The sequence below is a fragment of the Grus americana genome, chromosome 1 (assembly GCF_028858705.1).
Source record: "Grus americana isolate bGruAme1 chromosome 1, bGruAme1.mat, whole genome shotgun sequence".
NCBI classification, from domain to species: Eukaryota; Metazoa; Chordata; class Aves; order Gruiformes; family Gruidae; genus Grus; species Grus americana.
The window spans coordinates 28,498,336-28,522,055 of NC_072852.1; the positions used below are offsets into that span (position 1 = coordinate 28,498,336).

Sequence of the window (23,720 nt, forward strand, 5' to 3'; positions counted from 1 at the left end):
TGCTGGAGAAACGAGGTTGTAGTGTTGCCTGGGTGAGAGTGGCACAGGACAGCGCATGTTGCAGTGCTCGTGGGGTACCCACCTAGAATACGCTTCACAGAAGCGAACTTGTGAATTCAGTGGGAGGCATCTAATGTAATGGGGAGGAAACGCGTGGGAGGAGAGCGGGGCTGGCTCCCGTTCCGCCAGAAGAACCAAGACCCCCGGGGCTGCAATGCCTTCTCTCTTCAGGTGTGACAAAGCTCCTCGCAGAGATGAAATGCATGATGCATGCCCGTGATGGACACGGGTTCAGCTGCTTGAAGTTTCTTGTGGATCGTGACTGATCAGGGAGCTCGGATGCTGAACGCAAGCACTGGCATCCCTCTTGGGCCAAGCAGCTACTCTTTACGATACCTGAAGTATGAGCGTCGAATGTCACCCTCAACACTGAGCGCATGAAGAATTTCAAGGCTCTGCGTGGGTGCAGCCTGTGGTTAGGGAAGACATTTCTAACCAAATGGGCTATGCTGTGATTGTTCATGACAGAATATTCTGCACTTTTCTCTGAGGCATCTCTTAATGGGTCAGAGGCTGAGGAGCTGCATGTTTGATTATTGGGGCTGTCTCTGTATTTGTATGTTTCTGAGTTGTTTCCTCTCTCTTGCACAGTTCTACGGGTTGCTCTTCCCACATTAGTCAGAACAAGCGTACGGACTTTTATCAGCTTAGCAGTCCGATGTTAACAGTCATTACAGCACTCGGAGTGTAAAGTATTACAGTAATTCATTTTAATAACATGTTTATTAGGTCATAACAACTATGAACATAAGTACCATTCAGCTCTTTTGCAGATATATGAACTTACTAACATCAAATCTTTACCAGAATCACATATTCTTACAGGTGTCCCAGACACAACATTAACTTTATTAAGCAAAAGTTCATAAATAGTAAAAATGTCCTTTGTTTCACATTGCAGCGTTCCTCAAGCATGTATGTACAAGTTTTGGAGTATCTTCTCCAAAGCTATGTGTCATAAACTTCCTTAGCTGTTTTAAAAACCATAGAGATGATTTTCTTTTTTTTTTTTTTGCCTGCAGCAAAGCCTTTTGTCCTTGAGCAATCTACAATTAGTATTGCTCTCAGCAGACATGAAAGTTCGTTTCTGAAATGAAAGTGGTGATGAAACACAATACAATATTATCTGCTCATAGTTTGCCTACACACTCTGCCCTCATTATAAATCTTTCGGTTATAACACTGTCTCCCAAGAACAATATGTCTCCCTTCTATCAGTTCTTTATCTGTACTACTTCTCTTTGAAGATCTTAAATGGTTGGCTTGCAGCAACGGAGATATTATACTTAGGGTGGAGTGTGTTTACAGTCAGTTCTTTTCCTTTTTAATATTTACAAAGTATTTTTTAAGGTTGCTACAATTTATGAATCATGTACATTGACATACATTTTCTGAAATGTTCACAGTGCAGTATTTTGTGGCCTAACCAAACTTTGTAAATGTCATTAAAAATAAACTTTTTTTTTAATATAAAAATAGAATACTTTATGTGTTTACACCAACAAACCCAGTTCTGTCCTATACTAAACAAGCTATACAGTAGTATGCACAGAATTCCACAGGAACAGAAATGACATGTGATGCTTGCCCTAAAGCTGTAGTACTCTTCCCTAATGAATGAAAGTTTTGTTTACTACCTCTCTTCAAAACTGTTTCTCTGGTCATACTTTAGAAATAAAAGTAGGTATCATAATTCATTGGGTTGTGTGAGCCAAGAAGAGGCCTAAAGCTCTGTCTCCTTTTGATCGGTCTTCTCCGCTCTTCAGGGCTGGCATGAAGAAGCTATCCACATTCCTGCTATGGCGGTGTCTTTTTAGGTCACGGCTGGCTAACACGCCTCTGCTCCTTACTCACCTTTGGCGGCAGCTCCACCCAAGGGTAGGTGGCACAGCTTCAGCTACTCGCCGAGTGACTCACCAGACAGCAGCTCCGTATGGTTGCCAGCCTGCCTGTCGCCTCTTCCTCCCTAGAATAATGTGACTACATCCCAGGGATCAGCCTGGCATTTAATATGGATGCATTCAAGTTTTTATTCTCAGAGAGTGGTTAATTATTTATTGAAAGAAATGGAGGTTTTGCATTTTTCGGCAAGAGATCTGTTGATACAGGCCGTTTGACTCAAAGAAGTGGCTGAATGTTGGAATAAAGTTGCCACTAGGAATGCTTGAAGCTAAATGATTTTCCCTTCATTTTATGTACCGTCTGACTACACCAGAGGACTGGCAAGGCTGACACACTTATTTAACTGCACACCGTTTTTTGATGTTGATTTCTGTTAGGACACTTACCATGAGGCTGGCTCTCTTGGCTGCCTATGTTCTAAGAAACCTTGTTGATGTAGTGCAAAAATCCAAAGTTTGGACTATGCGGGAGGAAAAAACTCTCATTGTTTGTCTTAGCCTTTTGTGTGAAAACATTTCTGCACTGCTCATTATCCTAAAGTACACGCAACAGTAACAGTCCTTCCAGCCGTACTGAGTGGTATTCTACTTTCTCCTTCATGGCATTAATGATGAATCTTTGTTCTTGGGTCTGAGCACACGTTACTGAGAGCTAGTGGGAACTAGCTCTGGATGGTAGCACACGACGTTCCCATTTCGTAAATTGATGCATTTGTCCAAATACTTGGAAATTACTGTGATGGTCTATAGAATCCCATAGCCTTAAACAATATGAAACCATGTCCTTGTACTAGTGCAATTTGGGCAACAACATAAACATGTGCAACAGTGTTCTCACAAAGACTGGGCAGTAAAAACTAGTGGACAAAATGTTTTGCTTTTTGTTCATACAACTAAGAATGGATTTTCCTCTATTTCAGACATACCCGTCATGTGTCAACGTCCATGTCTGTGTTGTGTTGTGATGATAAAAGAGAAGGATAGGGAGCAATGCACTTCACGTTGACATAAGTAGCATTGACATGAACGTAGTGTTCCCCAATAAAAGTGGAGAAGATTGTTGATATTTTTGAAACAAGTTCAGAAAATGCTGGGCGCATCTCAGGTTTTGGATGCCAGCACTTCAGCATGACTTCATACCTGCCATTCAAATAAAAGAAATGTTCGATTATGAAATCGTGTAAAAAGGAAAAAAACCCTCCTCCTTCCTCCCACAGTCTCACTTACTATAACATCAGACTCAGCAGCATTTGCAGAAGGCTTTGCAAACTATTTACTTACAGTGGGTCGGGGCAGTATTCAGGTTGTAGCAGCCTTCTTCCTTGTAATAAGTAAACAGTGATATCAAAAGAATTTACATCAGGATAAGGTGGTGCCCCTCTTGTCATAAGTTCCCATAACAACACACCAAAGGACCACTATGAAAACAAAGAAATAAACAATATGTTATAGGGTTGGAGGGCTTTACATTCCAGTTTTAGAAGAACGGTTTGACAGATTTAAGCATTCAAATGCATGGATTTTCCCTTTGAAAAGTTATTTTACTGCATTCAGCTTTCTTTTAAGTGGGCTAATAAATGCTGTAGGGACTTGAGGAGCCACTTAAATTAGAGCCAGAGAAACTCACCTAAGTAAATGAAAGAAAATAAAAGCCTATAGGCCTGCTACTTAGCTGGTATAAACTGGCAGACCTCTTTTGAGGTTAATGGAGCTCTGCCAATTTACACAAGCTGATGATCTGACTAACCCTGTGTAAATACATACTGAAGAGAAATAGGTGGTGAAAATTCTATGCATCACAGGCTAATTTGAATCTGGATTGAAAGGAGAGCTAAAATACAAAGTGATCCAGCCAACTAATGACTTCATCTTACAATTTTTTCTTCATAAATGGCCAAGTAATACTTGAGATTGCTGTAGGCAGACAGTAAGTATTTATAAAGCAAATAATTTTTTTTTGAGAACTATTAAATTTTACGAGTGTCAAAGTTAACCTGTTTTGTCAAGCTTTCCAGAGCCACTTCTATAGCAGGGTTCAGCTCCAACTTGGCTTCTTGGAATGTCCTTAGTTTCCCTTGGAGTGGGATTAAACTCCTAATTCTTTCCTGAGCAGTAACAGATAATCAGGTCAACAACGTGTTGCTTTGTGATTGGGACAAATACCCTTTCTGGGTGTAGAAACAGCTTCTTATGTGAACTAAAGTTAGATTCAAATACCATTTTTGGTTTGGAGTTAGTCCATTCATTAAATACTAGAGAGATGCCTCAGGCAATATAAGAGAAATGAATAGGTGATACAAATAAGTTTGTACATTACCACATCTGACTTTGTTGTGAACTTCTGAGTTTGTAAACTTTCTAAAGCCATCCATTTCACTGGCAGTTTAGCTCCTGTTTTATTGTGCACACTGTAGTATTCTTTATCATAGACATCTCTAGCAAGACCAAAATCAGCAACCTTGACAGTGAATTTTTCATCCAACCTAGAGAAATGACAAAAAGTATTATCTGCAACTGAGCAGCAAGATTTACAGTGAGGGTGGATTATAATGAGTGTCTTGCATTTTTGAGACAGTGACTTTCGAAGGCAGTACTTTATCCTGGATCTATTAACTAATGTTAACAGTGAAACAAGAAGTGCAGCAAAGTATATTTGACACCCATTTAACACAGTGAATGAACTCAGGAAATTACTGATACTGTTTTGTTAATATAATTTGAATTACAGTTCTTTTAAAACAATTGCTCTGTATAAAAAGATTTTTGCTGTACATCCTATACATCCTGATTGACTGCTACATCATTTCTTCCACAGCTGCTGCTTCTTCTGTATCCTTAGAAACCTCTCATTTTTATTCCCAAGTCAAGGCATCACCTTTCCTATTCACTCTCAGTTTTGATATGGAAGGACCCACCATTATCTCGGTGACTGCCCATCTATGATAATGTAGTCCTCTAACTAAGGATGTGTTTGGTGTCTGTACTGGGAAAGAATGATGGCATAAGGAAAGTTCTGCCTGGATTACACTGCAGCCATAGCAGAAGATCTCCCTAGCTTTGCTCCTCCTAAGCTTGTTGTGTGTCCTGAAACACAACCGTTGTCAGAAAACAGAGAGAGCATGGATGCTGGCTTAAGCCCATCCTGCATTATATGTGCAGACCTAGCACAGCAAAGTCTTGCTTCTGGGCTTCTTTACAGAATCACACAATCGCAGAATGGGTGGGGTTGGAAGGGACCTCTGAAGATCACCTAGTTGACCACCACCTCTCCCGCTCAAGGCAGGGTCAGCTACTGCAGGTTGCCCAGGACCTTGACCATTTGGGTTTTCAATATCTGCAAGGATGGAGACTCCACAACCTCTCTGTGCCAGTGTTCAGTCATCGTTACATTAAGTGTTTCTTCCTAAGCTTAAATGCAATTTTCTCTATTTCAATTTGTGCCCACTGCCTCTTGGCATGTCCCTGGGCACCACGAAGAATAATCTGGCTTCATCTTCTTTACTCCACCATATCAGGTATTTATACACATGGATTAGACCCCCTGAGCCTTCTCCAGGCTAACCAATCCCACCTCTCTCAGCCTGTGCATGTGGCATTTCCCTGTCTTGAATTTATGAGGTTTCTGTCTGGACCACTCTCTGGTCTATTGAAGTCCCTCTGAACAGCACACAACCATCTGCTGTATTTACTGATGTAATAACTAAACCAATAGCAATGAAGGGAGTAGGAGGCAACTTTGATGGGTCAACAGGGGACATTTTATGCAACAGCAGCTTCCTGCACCTCTTCCAGGATAGTGGAATAGAGTCAAGAGTGAACGGGGACTGTGTTTGCATCCTGGCTTCCTTTCTGATGGACATCGCCACTGTGGCAGGGGCTGTGCTTCTGAGTGCTGGATTGCACATGGCCACTGGGGAATATGGGCCTTCAGCCCTATATCTTCCTTTCACATGGCAGCGGCTCTCCAGGCTCTGAAGTGCTGAGCCACGTAGAAGTACAAAAGCAGCCATTCAGTTGGCAAGGTGAGACATCCCGATAGCTGTTCCCTCCTCACCCAAGGAAGAGACGGTAGGCCAGAGGGAATGTCCTGTTGCCACTATTTGGACTTTGATTAGAGGAACCAGGACTTCTGTCCACTAACCCAATTCCTTTCTTCTTATGAAACGTGAAAATCATGTTGTTTGTGGCTTTTCTCCTCCCTCAAAAAACGAGCAGCTTTAAGAAAACGTTCTTTTTCAGAGCCTGTTCTGCTGCATGAGCATGCTCTCTTTGAAAAAGAATAAGAAATCTGGTGTCACAGGTGAATAACCTTTTTGCATCCAGATTATGATGTGCTAAAAATAAACTTTAATGTTTAATCCTGTGCCTCATTAATTCACAAACAGGTGATGAATCACCATCATAGTATCGGCAACTCCTGTATCAGTTAGTCTTTGTGTGAACTGAACTGTCTGGCTATTCAGACACTAGTAAGATTCTTTGCATGCTCTGATTTTTTAATGTTAATTTGTGTGCTCAATTGAGCCAAAGTAAGCTCATACTCATGTAATGAAAGATTACTGTCAATAAGTCTCACTGGTGTTTCTTTGTGTTCCTGTTTTTCTCACAAAGTTCCCCTGCGTTCCTCTCCCTCCTGCTAGGTGCGGCAGCAGAGACGTGCTGCTTCTGAAGAGGTTGGGTGGAAGCACAGCAAGTCGAGACAACAACAGTTTAACTTCCCTTAGGAGATGCCTTTTAAACTCTAACCAATGATTTTGAGAGACTACACTTTCACCTCAGCTGTTCTTATTTCCCACACTCAAAAAAAGCTTATGTGTAAGAAATGAGCCCTTAGCAAGCCGAGTAGCTCATCAGTATGCAAGACAAACATCAGTATATTATGGAACAATGAAAAAACCACCTTATTTTGACTAAAAAAGGAGAATCCTGGAAACTTTCATTTATATCATCTCACTGTCTTACACAGAAGAGTGTGATAACGTGGCTGGAATTAGATGTTTGTACTTACATACAGTTTCTTGCTGCCAAGTCTCTATGGACAAACTTTTTGCTTGCAAGGTATTTCATCCCTTTTGCGACCTGAAGGCCAAATCCAATTAAATCTTTTACCGTTGGGTTCTGTAAAACACAAACATTTGTGATACAATGAATATTGAAGTCCAAGGAGCAGAATGTTGTTTTTTTGCTGTGACTTTCAGTTTTTGACACATCTATCTTGCCACCAGAATGATGAAGGCAGGTCTGGCTCGTAATAAATCTGGCATTAAGCGTAGGTCAGGTTCTTACCTCCAGTGAGGAAACACACTTTAAGAAATCAACAAAACTGTCAGACTCCAGAAGAGTGGAGTTTGCAGCATAAGCAGCATGATATGGGCTGGGAAGAGGAAGAGTACCCTGAAACGTCAAAATCACAGCTGATACATAAAATTCAAGTTTGTGAACTTAGAGTAATAGTATGTAACTCAGGAGAAGGTGCTAACTATGAACTTGGAGCTCATCAGCTGGAAATGACCAAGAAAGAAGAGAGTCCTATTTGGGGCAAAATAGGCGCAAGCTATCATCAGTATGATGCCATGGAAAAGGCCAACGAGACCTTAGCAGTTACCAGAGAAAGATTTTCTGCAAAGATTGGTAACCCTTTCTGCTGGTCTACAAGGCAAGACTTTATTGAAAATGTTAAATATATAAATAAATATAAACATAAACGTGTAATTCTTTTATCCAACAGCATGACTTGTTATGTAATAGTATGGTCTGACAGCTTTTTATGTTGTTGACGTTGTTCCATATCATTTTCTTCTGTGGAACAATCCTGTTCAACTGCTATCATTATTCTATTTATTTCAGGAGGGACCACGGCATTATTCACAGACAAAGTCCCTGGTCCTTGTGGAATGAAATGAGCTCAAAAGGGAAGACATCCCTACCTCAGAAAGCTTAACTTCCCCCAACAGTTTGTCAAGATGCATTTTTTTTTTTAATTTTACTGGCAACTGTTGATTGAAATCCCCTTGGCTCAAAAGTCACTTTATATTGCCCTAGCACTGTAAAACGGGTGAAATATTACAGTGTAAAGTGGGCTTACGCTACCTGAGCCAAGACCTGTGGTCTCATACTTGAGAGAAAGCAGCGAGGCACGTTTGAGAAATCTGCAGTCTTTCAATGAAAAGGGGAAAATCTCTGATAAGAGAATACTCATAGTTTGTCTAACAATTGCTGGGTTTTTTTCTTAAGAAGAAAAAATACTGATAATAACGGGACTGTGACAGTCTCTAGCTGGACAAGAAGATCCCTTACCTAGGAGCTGGAAGAGCAGATGGTGACGACTGGCACAGCTGTGCTGAAGTCAACAGAGATATGCCAGTTTAACCCAGCAGATGGTTGGGCCCCTTGACTTAGATCTCATAAACACATTTGTTTATAAAGAGGCTTATGGATGGGAAATGAGAAATACTTATTGCTGATAATTTCTGGGAAACATTCTAGAGAGGAATTTGAGGGGGAAGGGAAGGAGTGGCAGCGCTGTGGTTGGGCTCAGTGCCAGCCTAGGCAAGTGCTAAAGGTTAAGGTGTAGTAACAGCAGCAAGTTATAGACGTAATGTAATTACCAGAGCTTATAACCTGTGGTGCTGGAGCAGGGTGTGGCTAGACTTGCATCACCGTTTGGTAGATCTCACCATGTACTTACATGAGTCTCATTCCTAATGAAGTTTCGAAGATCTCCATGTTTCATGTACGGCAGAACGACTAAGGGGGATCCTTCATTGGGCAAACAGATTCCCAGGAGTGACAGAACATTGGGATGAGTGAAATCTTTCATGATTATTCCTTCTTTCAGAAACTGAGCTACTTCTTCCAGGTCTGTAATCCCTGAGAAATCCAGTAATAAAATGAATTAATTACCAAATCCCCAAACAAACTACAGTTCATTTCTGTACAGCATGTCATTGCACAACAAAGTGATAATGAGAAGCTACAAACATGCTTCGTACCTCCCACATTACAACTAGATTATGTGCATTAGTTTTCTTACAATGACCAAATACAGTTTGTTGGTGATTTTAATTCCATTTCTCCTTTTCTTACCATGAATTATTTAGAATTGAATAACAACACTGGAGTAAAGCCTTTAGTAAATGTTGTTTCTCTTCCTGTTTTTCCAGCAGCTTTGTCTGCTCTTAAGCAATTTAACTTCCAAAACCAAATCTTCAGTAGTCAGTAGAATAAAAAATGGCACTGCCTTTCCCTCATTTTCCTCTGTCCTTTTCTTTGTAGAGGAAATACATAGGAAATACATTTCATTTGATACACAAATATATACCAAATTACCTCATGGTAATCTAAAGTCACTGGAATTGCTCCAGAGATAAATCTGATCCAGTTGCAACTAAGAATCTTTATTTGTGAAAGTACACTTCACTGAAATTAATTGGTTCACTCCAGTTGTCTTTGGAATTATGGTAATGTCTCACTATTAAATATGTAACTCACTATTCAGTGACTTCACAGCACAATGAATTTTCCCGCCATCGTTATCGAGCAATGTCCCATGGTACACACACCCAAAATGTCCTGTGAAAAAAATGAGCAAGATGATTAGCTTAAAATTAGCTTTCTGGTATCTTCCACTGGATAGAAATTATGCTTTAAGAAAGTGATCATGCTCCGTTTCTGTCCAATTCCCAACACTTTTAATGTATACTTCATAACTAACACATAAAACTATCATTACATAAAACCATCATTACATAAAATGAAAACTCTATTTGCAGCATAATTGATATTTCTTGACCTAGATGGAGAGTATAAATAATGACAAGGCTGGCGCCACAACTGCTTCAAATTCTTGTAATGACTATGCACACAAAACCCACATCAGCCCATTTCCACCATACTCCCTTGTCAGATATCTGGCAAAGGAGGGCATTGGAAGGCACAGGAGAGCAGTTAGAAGGAGCAGATGTGACCACTGGATTGGTGGCTCTCAGTGGTCTGTAAGCCCATGCTAAGTGGTCCACAGGATTGTACAGCCTTGCTGCCTTTTCAGTGGAAAGTTGCATATGGAGGGTCACTGTGGGCTTACAGTCTCTCAGGTCTTGCTATTCCATGGAAAACGCTGAGTGTTAAAAGTGGTGTGTTGGCCACGAACAGTTTGGGAGTTGCCCTACCGATCACTGACCACATTACTAGGCAGCAGTCTATGGTCTCCGCTGTGGCCTAGTTCCTAGTGCAAAATATCACTAAAAGATGATGAGCGAAATTTGCCTTCTTGCTGATGGTCTAAGTAGTGAAATTAACTGCCAGGGACACAGAAATCCTTCCTGATCCCATGCTTTCCTGTGAAGCAGATGGGGTAGTCTGCAGAGCGGGGAAACCTACTGTGAGAAATCACGTTGGCCTGTTTGGGACACAGAGAACTTTGAGCTCCAGGCATGTGCATTAACTTATCCAAATCAAATTATGTACAAGTAATGGTGGCTTTCCTTCACAGATGTACTATTTACTGAACACTTTTAAAATACTAATATTTGCAGTTAGAAAGCAAAATAGTTTTTTTGTCAAGTGTGAGTTCTGCAGAGAACAAGACTATCTGATTAATTCTACTAGGATCCAGTCATAAGCGCTGGTGAGAGCCCAGTTGGCTTTGATTTTGGCTTGGGGTAAAATTAATACAAAGTTTGTTTTACAAAAGCAACTAAAATCCCATCAGACCACAGATTGTTTGGAGCCTGGGCACAAATCCTAAAGCTTGGATCGGGTGTGTCTGAAATATTTTTGGGTTTGGCCCATTTCTAGTTATGGAGGAGAAAATTAAAAAAAGGTTAATTATATCAGTGTCATTCCTGATATTTTTCAACATTTAAAAAATGGGAAATTACTTGGCGTTTTCTGAAACAAGAAAGAAAATGAAAAGGCCCACCCTTGCTTTGGGGATGATGAAGTGTAATACATGGAAGGGAAACACACTGGCTGTTTGTTTGATTTGTGGCTATTTTCCTGCAGAAGAGGCATTACGAATTTATAGCCAAATTTTTATCAGTATTCTAATACTCAATGAGAGACCTCTCATGCATCATCTGTAGAAATACTGAAAATCCAGTTTCTACTTGGGTTACTAACAGGTACTCAATAGTACAGAGTTTAATAAATGCCCCTAACAGAAATACTGGCTTGGGCTAGGAAAGGAGGGAATCTGCTTATGGAGATGCACAGGAATAGGAGTGATGGGAGAAATTCAGAAAAATAGGGGACTTGCTAGATCAGGGACAAAAATAAGGGGAAGTGAATCAGGAGCTATGCATTACGGCAGCTGGGATGAGAGAGCAATGAGAGGGAATGGAGAGCCTTTGGCAGGAGGAAACAAACAGCAAATTCCTCAGAGCTGGGGGAAAGGAAGAGGAAAAAGGGGAGTGTGCATTTCACCTGGCACATGGGGACTTTTACTGAATGCACTAGTGACTGTAGGAGTTTTCAGTGTGGCGTAGCCAGCTTGCCAGCTCTCAGGCTCCAAGTTTAAGGTTGCTGGTGCCCCCCAACTCGGCACCCCCTGCCATTTAGGTGTTATGCCTTAGGCTCCTGCAATATTCTGCAGCAGCCTCACTCCTGCACCACAGCCTCATGGATCAGAAGCCCTGGCTGAGCTTTTCCGTAGCCTGGAAAAGGGTGCCAGTGAGGCAGCTGAGGGGGAACCAGCAAGTCTCTGAGTTCAAAGGAGACCCATTAATTGGCAGCCTCCTTCCTCCCTCTGGTGTCTTCTCTAACTGATCAAATGTACAACCCTTCATCTGACTTCAAAGGAGAGCCCCTTGGTTCTCCCCGTGGTTTGGTGCATGGGATGCAGTGCTGTAAGAGCTAAAAAGCTTGAAAAACCTCCCTGTGGACACCTTATTGAGAATGGTTTGTGTAATGAATGGGTGTGCGAAAAGAACAGCAATGTGGAAGGTAAAAGTTGCAGTACCCACCTCTTCCTATCACTTCGCTGAAGTGCACAATCAGGCTGTCAGCACCAATAACCACATGCTGCACTTCTTTGACCAGGTCGGGGTTTAAGGCACTGATGTCGATGTGGACATTAGTTTGGAGAAGTGGACTGGCTAAATCTGAGTCCCCGCTGGACAGAATTGGGGAGAGGTCAGAGTGAGGATACTGGGCAGGTCTGCACGATCCATTCTGAGACATGCTTGGAAACTGATCTGCAAGATGAACAGAAACTGTTATAATCCTTTCAGACTTCTCCTTGGAAAATGAAGAGCTTTATTTCATTGGTGAGCAAGGGTTTATCGGTTTGGAAATGGCTTGGCTTTGCAGAAGTTTTGGTCACAAAGGGAAAATGAAAATATGCATTGCTAATCTGCCAAACTCTAGGAAAACCATGTCACTAGAAACTTATGCTTGTCTCAGCTCTACTTTATGAAAGTAAATGGCAAAAATTCCACTTTTCTGAGGGGACGGAATGAAGCCTTGTCGCTTCTTGCCAAGTGTAGGTTATAGCATTTCTAGTAATTGGGAGTAACAAGAGTAAAATGGAAAAATGACAGCGATGTGGGAGGAGGAAGTAGTGAACAATTAAAAACATGAAACCTTTTATTATCGACATGTTCTCATTTGGTAGGGAACTTTACATTTCATGAAGGTTTTCAAACTGCTGGTGACTAGCTATATTTATCCAATGGTAAATATTCAACCAGGGAAATGCCTAGAGGTGATTCATATCCTGTAACTGCTGAAGATAATACAGTTGGTGCTACTCATGAAAATAACATGAGCCAGCTGATTTAAAATAGCAGAAATTAAAATGTTTCAGTCAAGCAAGGAGTATTTATTTGAGAAAACTATTTTTGTCAACAGCATGCTGTTCAGGTATTTTAAATTGCTTTTGTTTAAAAGATTTTTTCTAGCATTTTGTGTAGTAGAATCAAGGAACTAAGTTTAATTTATACCAATTTCAATCTGAACTGATTCCAGTGGAGTGAATGAGCAGAATTTAGCCCAGAGTCAAAAAGAAAAAAAGGGAGAAGGAAAAATTTAACAACAGAAATTATCAGATATTTTATCACAAACAGTAAAAGGTGTTGTACAGACATGCCTTATGCATTTATGTATAAAACTTGGGAAGTTTTCATATAGGGCTGTTATCACTCTAGGTGCTGAGAGAAATTCAGTCCTGCTCTAACCAGAAGCAAAAATACAAACTCTTGTATTAACAAAGCCACATTTATGTCACCAAGGGCAAATATCTATTTAATAATCACAGTAAAACACTCTAGCCATGGCTGCAAAATAAATTTTGCAGCTGCTACATGTAAATCTGCACGTTTTCTACTGTTCCTGTCATTTTATTCTTTGACAGTAATTGACGTGAACATTCCTACAGGAACATGAAGTGAACGCTCCTCCTTCTTGGGTGCACTCTCTGTGGTGCTTTGCCAGTGCACAGTGGCCCCAGGACTGCTGCAGATTCACCCTCCACCAAGGATCTCTGCATAGTTTTGTCTCGTGTACCACTTTCCCTTCTAACCAGTGGCACAGGCTTTCCTTTTCCTTTGGGAATCTTTCAATCAAGAAACTTCCTGTGCGAGCTGGCGGCAGCAATTAAAGAATCATAAAGGAAGCTAGGAATAGGCCTGGCACTCAAACAGCCCCGCAATTGGGGATTACAAAGGTGGAATAAGGATTTGGGGTGATTTCTACTGAGTTGTATATGGCAGTAGTACAAGACTACGTCTATACGAAGACCAACATCTGTGATATCTCAAATATCATAATATGGTAACTCGTAATACAGTCTTTAATGAACATGGTCTATGTTTAACGGAACATGGTCTCCATACGTCTTAAAGGTCACGTTCACCCTAAAGTGGTATGGTAAGTGCAGCAGAGTGCTCTTCTGGAGAATACTCACTCTAAAATGGTATTATAAGGCACAAAAATGTATTCAGCACAGGGTTATTCTTCCCTCATGCCCACAGGCCTGAAAATGAACAGCATGTTTTCTGAGACTGGCATCTCAGCACACATGGACCTCCGCTCAATTTGTCACAGTTTTCACATCCCTTTAGCTTAATTTTTAAAATCAACATTTCTGCGTCATACAATGTGCTATTTTATAGAAGGGGCATGAATGGACAAAAAAAAGTTTACAAAACTCCATGTCCCTTGTCGGGCTGGCAGAACTGCTTTATAACGACTGCATGAAGTCACTGAGACACACTAAACCTACAGCCACCCGATGCTATCCTTAAAATAATTTTTTTCAGAGTGGATATGTGCATGGTGTGATGGACCTCACGATAACACAAAATTGCTATAATCACTAGCTCCTAATAAATTGTGGAGCATACCTACAGAGAGTTTTTACTAATAGTATTTTATTTATTCCTCCAAACTGAGTAAAAGTAAAAATCCTTTGCACCTTAATGTTGGGAAGCACCTGAGAAGCTCAGTTCAAACAGCAAGCTTGTGAACACATGAAAGTCCCAAACAATGCAGACACAGACAAACCAGATGAGAAACCAAAATGAAGATATATATATATAGCTGTCATCTGAAGACAGATGAAAAGCAAGATGTATAATATATCATCCATATAGATTCATAATACAGGTGTACCTTCTAGAAAAGTTGATCTGTAGTCTACAGATTCACTTGAAACCATTTCTGTTGTTGGACTTACACTCCTCGCGCTCACCAGCCTGTCCAGGTGAGGAGTGTGCACTCTGCCATCATAGCGCACTAGGTCGCTTCCCAGATCTGAAGGGAGAAGAGAAAGAAATATTAGAAAACCCTCATGTTTACTGTGTGACAACATTCATTTAGGTATTTATTTAAGTTTAGATGTTCTGCTCTGCTGGGAAGAGGGCTGGGTTGTTGCTGAGGTGGACATGCACAGGACCTGAACTTGAGCTGTTTGCACAGCACAGGATTTGCTGCAGCTTGTCTTAAAGCCCCACTCTTGGCCACAGTGGAAGATCCAAGAGAGCTTCGAAGCCTCTGCGGCCAGCTTCATGATCTGACTGCGATACTGCATCAGAACAAGACCTGGTTATATACTAACTGCCTTCCTCTTCCCCACCCTTGCGTAATGCGGCAGTTCCCACTGGAAGGAAACCCGGACATGGGGGCCAGAGAGGAGGCGCACTCTGACCAAGTTCCCGATCTGGGTGAACAGCAGACCAGGACACTGCAGCGCTCTGTGCCTTGCACAACTCGGGCACAACCTGCAGGACTGGCAACTGGATGAAGCTGAAGTACTCATGATTCCCCACATGTCATTTACTCATCCCCTCTTCCAAGGCTGATTGGGGAAGAGAAGTTACTAAGTTTTCCTAATAGTTCAGAGTTCCTCCGAAATCCTTCTCCTTTAGGCATAGCGCGGCCCTTCACCCAGCTCAGGCAAGAGCCAAGGGCTGAAAGGCAACTAAACTTTGGACTTGATTGTGAAACCTCTGCTGACAGGTTACAACAGGGCCTTGCACAGCAATTAAGCAAAGCATAAATTGATGTCCATTTTTAAAATCTAAGATATAATAACGGAATTATTTGATGAAATTGACTATGATGGACCTTTAATTTGTTTCTTCTTCCTTCTCCAGGCGCAAACCACCAAAAAGATCAAAATTAAAACTGATACTGAAACAACTGCAGCAATTAGTGTTGTGAAATTCTGATCTTGCCGGATCAGCACTTTTCCGATAACTGTTGACAAATCTTCTTGCTTCCACTGAAAAAAACAAAGAAAAAAAAATAGTGTAATGATTTTAAAAGACAAGTAAGAAGTAGATTATTAGTACTAAACTATGAGCTGCTATGTCCCAAATGTATTAAATCTTGATTTTGTGATGTACTGCGATAAGACACCGGGAGTGTAGAAATTATTATACTGGTGTACGCTAAAGCAGATCTCTATTTTTATGATTCATTACATGCCTTCAAGAGCTCTGGTAGTGACACAGCTATCTATGTATGTGCTACATGGTACACACGGCACACACTCACATGTGTACTCTGGATAACAGGGTCCAACTGCTACCAGATGTTAATTCAAAATGCTAAATTCATACTTTTACTCAAATAGTGTAGGGAAATGTATAGGCCTATGGATATATGGGCTGAGACGTGTGTTAAAAAAAAATTAGCCCAAATGTCTTTAATATGTGTCCTTCTGGCATAAATGCGCTGTAACATCAAACTGTCTCTGTTGACAGCGTGCCTGCTTTTTAGTTCCCAAGGTCACGTGAGCCTGTCTCTTGCCAGCTTCTAGCTTGTTGACAGTTTAGAGAAACAAAACAAGAAAACAACCCCAAAAATCAACAACCAAACACGAAGCAGCTAACAAGGCAAAACTGGTTTAGGTCACACGGCACTAGCTCAGTCAGTTGGAATGCATTTGGCCATCTTTTCTCTTCCTCCTGTGGAATTCATTCCTCTGGGTACTGTAATGATGGATTTGCCCGTCAAAAGAGCAAATTTTCTTCTTCGCTGGGCAGACTGCAATTTCTGAGGCTCCTTGCCAGTAAACAAGCAGAAACCTTATTTAACCCCTTTATGTTGTGCTCTTTTCTACATATGAAATACATGTCACACATATCTATTTCTTAGAGGTTCACGAAATATCACATAGTAGAACTGATTCAACATAGTGCCAGTCCCGGTTGGATATGTAAAAATACAAACAGGTACAGAAAGCAACATGTGCACAAGTATTATATGAAACAAGGCATTGACAGCTCTGGGAAACAGATATACCAAAACCAGAGCTGCATCTAATTTTATAGTTTGCCTGCTACATCCAAGAAATTTAATTTCTACTTTTCAAAATAAATTAATATTAAAATAATATTTACTCTATTAATAAAATAAATTAGTTATTACTATTTACTTTGATTGCAGGAATAGCATTCATGGACCAGGATCCTATTGAGATGAATGCCGTAAAGACATAGAAAAAATAGATGGTCCCTGCTCCAAAGAGCTCACGTAGACTGATCCTGGTCGCACTTATGTGACTGGCAAAGTCTCCACTGTTTTCAGTGAATTGAAGTCCATGATCAGCAAATTTCACAGTTTAAAGGTAACCCCATTCTGCTGTGATTTTCTTTTTTTTTATATTTAAGAAAATACAAAGATACTGAAATACTTGTGTCTTATTCTGTGAATCAGTAGGTCAAAACTGTCTACAATTTAAATTTGCAGTAGCACTCGGAATTACTCTAGTGAGACCATCTTTAGAACAATGGTGGAACTGAAACATTTGTCGTGTCTGCATCTTACAAAAAGAATTGAAATTATAAAAAGTGGACAAAAAATTCTTTCAGAAAGGACCTGACCTCGACTGCAGCAGAATTTTTTGCTGAAAAAAGGGCTTGTGAGCTCCAAAGTAAACCTACTCCATTATAGCTTCCTATTCTTCTCCATATATTTCCTCTTGTGTTTGGATTAGTAACTACCATTTTATTTTTGTGCTTAGTTTAGGTCCTACTTTGTGCCTAAGGCTCCAGAAAGTCTCTGTACAAACAGGTAATAAAAACAATGGTGATAATATTTCTTTCAAAATAGTCAATATTATTTGAATTTCCATCCCAAACAAATAGAGATAGAGATATCTCAGTAAACACAGGCTTAGGCTTAAATTTAAAGTTTATAGGTTCAATAGTGACATTTGGAATGATAATAAAAATGGCATTAATATCTCATGTGTGGTGTAGCTGCCTCACCTCTATATTTAGCTCGCTGTTGGATTTCAGGAGATCACTGGGAACCGTACACAGAATTGATTCCGACTGCAGGAGGAGGTTTTCGCAGCTTTTATTTCCAACTTTTAGCACCTCTCCTTTAACAGCTTCTGAATCAATATAATTTCCCTTGGAAAAAAAAAAATCAATTTCATATTACATAACCATCTCATAAAAATTAAGGAGAAGTCCTTTTATTACCTTGGAAAATGTTTTTAATGGAAAAACAATTGTGAAATAAAAGACTAATGCAAATTTACATTGCCCTGTCAATATGCAGGTATCAGGGTTTTTTTCATGTAAATGGGAGTTGGACGGAGAGGCCAGAGGGGGATGATAAAGTTTACAGATAAAATCTGCTGTCGCGCTCATACAGCCCATACAGACTTCTGAAAATGTAAATGTCTGAGGGATACATCCTGCTGGTCTTCTTTAGATTTTTGCATAATTTGCACAAGAAAGGACACATTATGTGACCCTGTTGTTTATACAAAACTGGCTTATATTATCCACAAACTAAAGGCATCTCAAAAATTTTGTTTTGCAAGTGGTTATGGTAGCAGGAGTGAAGCTTTCAAAAAAGAACTAATTAATTATAATCATAAAAATGCACAAATCTGTTAAAATCACGTTCCACAGACCAGAAAGGAACAAATCCTGGTAAAGATGACAGCATGAAAAGTGCACTCCCTACTCAGAAAACCTGCTTTCACATCCCAGACTTGGATGAAATATTATTCCTTCTGGTATTGTGACAGTAGTGTCCAAAGGCCAAGTTCAGGATCTTTTGAGCTCAGGAGCGCATCAGTATTTAACAAGCTGCCCTACCCAGTGTACAGCCCAGCTTAAGATGAAAGAACAGGTATATTAAGCGGGAGTAAAAGGAGAGAAGGGAGGATGGGGAGTAACACTAATACAGGCTATTTTTGTGGGCTGGATCTGGGAGTTTTTCACAAGAAGGGAGCAAGGTGTCATGGCTGACACTGCTATGAAGCCTCGTATACTGGAAAGAAAAGAATCTCATTCTGAGAAGCAAAAAAAAAAATCTTACTTTGGCGTATGTTTAAGGTCTGCTACAGAATCAGAGTGAGTCCTGGGAAAATGTTAATAAACATACAGGAGAGCCAGTTTAACGTCCTGTTTTGACTGGCAAAGCCACACCCCAGGTGAGTGCTTTATAATTGCTGGCCAAAAGAGTCCATTTTGCACTCTATCTTCTGTCTACTTGGAGCCATTCTGTTTGGTGTTAATTAAGTAAATATTCAATGGACCAGGGAGCATGTGATTGACTGGTTAATGCTTATTAGCATGGTGACTTGCTGCATATTGTAAGACATTCATGTTGAAATCTTTCCTTTGAATTATGTACCTCTAAAGACTTGAATTTGAGTCTTCATCTTCAGGATAAATATATTACCCTGCAGAGTGTAGGTGAGTGGCCTCTTTTTCTTCTACACCAAATCTTAGAATTTTTCTCCACCAAAAACTGATGCTCACCCAAACAAAAAAAAAAGATCATACTGATGTTTCTTAAGGTGGTCCTTAGCCAGTCATAATGAAGATAGTATTTTTTACTTACTACCATTACCATTATTTTGCCATTAATATATTATAGTTTCAAATATATGCAATATGATATCTCACTATCTAAAGAGTTTCAGAACTCTTTCAGCAGTAGTTTTGCTCTTCTGAGGACCACAAAATTTGCCTATGATTTTAAGAAAAAGAGGAAACTGACTCCTGTGAGAACTGGAAAACAATATTTCCTATTTAAAATGTGTATTATCCCCTTCTTGCTGAGCAATGCCCTTGCACACAAGCTGAAGAAGCTCGTTACTGGACTGAGTAGCTGTTGCAAACCAATCTGATAGACCAACTACTTCACAGCTTTAGAGAGATGGGAATAATTTGGGTCATAGTCTAGAAGCAATAGAAGGACCACAAAACCAAGGTGTGGAAATTTTGAGATTGGTGCCAGAAGAATTTATGAGGTCCCTAAGCAGAGTGGGTTGATTTGGGAAGAATGAGGAGTTACTGCAGCTGCAGAGCTTCCTCTTCAGCTTGCTCAGAAATACCAGGGTTTCCATACTGTGCTCTCTTGGACCAGATACTGAGAGAAACATAAATTTCCATGCAATGTGGAAGAAGATTGAAAATAGAATTCCTTAAGATTGTCTCAGAAAGAATTGTTGTGTTGTACTGGCTTAGGAATAGACTAGGCAATTTAGTAAGTCTTGTACTACTCTGAGTTTTAGGACAGATGTGCCAGAGGACAGCCAAGATCTGAGATGCAATGTGTAACATGAAATGACAATTGCGCTACTTATTTCTCTTGTGGAAGATCTATATTTATAAATACATTCTAGTCACCTAGCAGCCCATTCCTAGGCCTCCTCTACAAGCACGTACAGAGACCCCGCACCAGCTTGGTGCACAAGTACAACCCCTGACAGGCCAGACCTCTGGGCAGATTGAGGTAAGGAGCTGTTTCTTTCCTTATTTATTTGTTGGTTGTTTTTTTTTCACAGCTAGGACACACTGGGATGTCAGCAGGCCAGCTTGCAGGTCTGGGTCAGTGGCTCCTGCAGGAGGCAGCAAGTAGACTCCGTCCTCTTCAGCAGACTCAGGTCTTTGGTCGTCCCCAACAGTAAAACACAAGAATTTTTCCTGCCCTGAGAGTTTTCCATGTTGGCGGGAGATGGGAGCACTTCTGAAGTGGTGTCTTCGCGGTGTCAAAGCAGAGAAGTGCCTCAAGCCACTCTGCCGTGACCCTTCTGACTGGGGCATGGTGGGCACTGAGAGACTTCAAAGAGCCACATACTTGGCAGAGGAAGACAGTGATAATGTGGGACCTCGCGAGGCTCGGTGGTGTGGAAGACAAAAGGGCACTGAAGACAAGAAGCGCTGGCATTTGTGGCATGCAGTGCCTTGACTGTGTTTTAGATAGAAGACTTAATGTTTTCTTGTATGTAACATTTTCTTACAAAGACATCTTATGGTCATCAGGGGAAACCAAACAGAACCTTTCAATTGGTACCCACTGTCATTTGATGAAAGCCAAATATGTCACGCTAGATTAGTTTGATTGAAAAAATTGTGATAAAAGCTCCCTCCACCCCTCTGAAACTAATTAAGAAAAAGATAAAAGAACTTTGGTTTGGTAGAACAGACTGTTCGCTGAAGCAAGCTGCCATTTAATTTCATGCTGAGCTTGCTTAATTACTGCACAAAATATGACCATGAGGCATGTAAACTTGTGTGTGTGTGTGTATTTTTGAATGCGGGTATGGGGCGAAGGAGAAGTGTTGCCAATATGGCTTGTAATGATCTTTTGGCTCCCGACTAGAATTTCTGAAAGTCGCCTCACTGTTTTGATAGAAGCATCCCGCTATAACTAATTCTATTTAGAGGAAGATGTTAAATTGGTGCTTGCTCATGCTTTGTTCTAGGAGACCAGCTTTCACTAATGTTATTCTCCAGCTGGTTGCCAGGAAATAATCAGGGCATCAGGCTTAGGTAGACATCTGCCTTGGGTGCCATGACTGCAGGTGACATCAATGCTACAAAATTGTGACATTGGTCAGTTGTCAGTGGGACAGTTCTCAGCCAGCCTTTCTCATCGTAATGGCTTCTTCCCAGCAATAGCACTAGGGACTTCTCCTTAAGGGAGAATAAAAGGTTCAAGAGTAAAAGAAAGAAGAGAGTTTAAAAATACCTAATTTTTAACCTCAGTCCCTGGGAAGATTATGGAGCAAGTCCTCATGGAAGCTCTGCCAGGCAGAGGAAGGACATGAACACAATTGGGAACAGCCAGCATAAGTTCCGAAGGGTGGATTTTGCCTGAGCAGCCTGAATGCCTTCTATGAGGAGGTGACTGGTTCCGTAGATGAAGGGTGAGCACTGGGCAACGTTTACCTTGATTTTAGCAAGGTTTGCAACACAGTCTCTCCTAGCATTGAAAAAAAAATTGGGATGATATGGACTGGATGGATGGACCATAAGGTGTGTGAAAAACTGGCCATCAGCTCAAAGGTTAGAAGTCTAACAAGTAGCATTTCTCAATGGCTTATACTGGGACCAATACTACTTAACATCTTTAACAACAACCTATACAAAGGGACAGGATGCACTGTCCTTGCGCTTTCAGACGACATCAAATTTAGGAAAATGACTGAGATACTGGAGGGCAGTATCACATTTGCTCAGAGTGACTGTGGCAAGCTGGAGGAGTGGGCCAGCAGGAACCTCATAAATTCAGCAAAGACAGATGCAAAGTCCTGCACCTGGGGTGGAATAACCCCATGCACCAGGACAGGCTAGGGACAGCAGGGTAGAAAGACACTCTGCAGAAAACGACTTGTGGACCTTGTGGACCACAAGGTGAAATGAGGCAGCACTGTGCCATTGTAGTGACGAAGGCTCACCACATACTTTAGCAGCAGCAAAGCCAGTAGATTGAAGGTGATTGTTTTCCTCTGCTCAGCACTTGTGAGACCACACCTGGAGAACTGTGTCAAATTGTGAACTCCACAAAACAAGAGAGATACTGACAAACTGGATGAAGTACAGCAAAGGGCCACTGATCTAGGAAGGGAGCTGAAGCACAGCATGCACAATGCAATGCTAGTGGAGCTGGGTTTTTAACACTGTAAAATCTCCATTCTTCAAAACTCATCTAGACAAAGCCATAGGCAACCTGACCTAATTTTTAACTTAGCCCTGTTTTGAGCAAGGGGGTTAGACTACGAAGACCTCCAGAGGTTCCTTCCAATCTAAGTTATTCTATGATGCTTCTCAAATTAGTCTTCCTTCCAATTGGTTGATATGCATGACCTGGAAAATACTGGAAAACACTGCTGTCACTGCACAGAGGCACTGAGCCATGCAGCAGCTATATATTCCCAGCTCTCCATTGACCCGCACGCCAGAACTCTTTCTAGCATTTCTCCATAACTGAACAGGAGAATTGCTCTGCATTGAGGAAGGGGTGATTGTACGGCCACAAGTTCCAAGTAGAAAAACAGAAGAAAAAAAAATCAGACTGATTATTCTTTGGAATTTTCCCAAAACACTTTGTGGAGAGAAATCAATATTAAGAGAGTTTGACTGGAGCCCAGCATGGCTGACAGAGGCTCTGAGGTAACTCCCTCTGATTTCCTGCAGCTCAGGAGCTGGCCCACTGGACCATCTTGGAGTCAAAGACCTCAGGGCTTCAAGATTTCATGCCTGTCATAAGGGAAAAGAGTTTGGGCTTACAGAACTATGGAGCAGCTACACAGACAGATGACCCCAACATTAAGGCTGATTCTCTTCTGTAAAGGATTTTTAATAGATTATATTCTACATAAATTATAGATATTCTCTATAAATTTCATGTACATAACAATACATTTTCACAAACTTTCATTATAAATTAGAAATACCTGTATTTATACTGTTCCTATTTGATACTCTAACTCAGAAAAGCACCAGATTTCAGGAAATGGCAGAAAAATATGAAAAGCATTCTCCTTCCAGATGCTGCACAAAGCTATGGATTTAACTTTCTCCACAGCACTCTAGCAGAGGGCAGCCTGTGCCTGCAAGGGCCCTGAATTCCTAAGAGATGTTTCTCAGTGCTGTGTAGGCTATTCTCAGTGCTCTTCTAACAGGCACTCAGCATCAACTTTGCATTTTTCATGGATCTGTAAATATTTAGGCTACAGTGGTGACTGATCCTCATGAGTGACTTTGTGCACAGGCCAGAGTTTCCCTCAGCTCTAGAGAGCCAAAGCTGTGAGGCCACTTTCTAAAGGCAACTCCATGTCTTTTGTGAGGAAGGACACAAAACCCTGTGACAATAAGAGCTGGGACTCGCGCGCAGACCACACACTTCAGGTTCTGGACTGATGGCCATGTTTAATTCTGAACTGGTGACTGAACTGGTGACGCAGCTCATTGCAACCAGAAGCTGATGCAGTGTGGTCCTCCCATGAAGACAAGAAAAGCCCTTCTCCCACCCCACCTGATGCCAATGACCACCCTTGTA

The 23,720-nt window shown here is 41.0% G+C and overlaps 1 protein-coding gene across 12 annotated transcripts in view; it reads right to left on the reverse strand.

The window, feature by feature from the left end:
• Positions 1–764: 764 nt before the first annotated feature.
• Positions 765–23,720, reverse strand: part of MET (MET proto-oncogene, receptor tyrosine kinase) — a 137,871-nt gene continuing 114,915 nt past the window's right edge. For all 12 annotated transcript variants that reach the window (XM_054819031.1, XM_054819002.1, XM_054819011.1 and 9 more), the window contains 10 exons: positions 17,675–17,821; positions 15,525–15,681; positions 14,571–14,711; positions 11,924–12,154; positions 9,453–9,533; positions 8,650–8,831; positions 6,970–7,079; positions 4,279–4,444; positions 3,243–3,379; positions 765–3,101 (listed from right to left, as the gene is read on the reverse strand). In XM_054819031.1, coding sequence (XP_054675006.1) covers positions 2,891–3,101; positions 3,243–3,379; positions 4,279–4,444; positions 6,970–7,079; positions 8,650–8,831; positions 9,453–9,533; positions 11,924–12,154; positions 14,571–14,711; positions 15,525–15,681; positions 17,675–17,821 — 1,563 coding nt within the window. In that variant the 3' untranslated portion in view covers positions 765–2,890. The remainder of the gene's footprint in view (positions 3,102–3,242; positions 3,380–4,278; positions 4,445–6,969; positions 7,080–8,649; positions 8,832–9,452; positions 9,534–11,923; positions 12,155–14,570; positions 14,712–15,524; positions 15,682–17,674; positions 17,822–23,720) is intronic.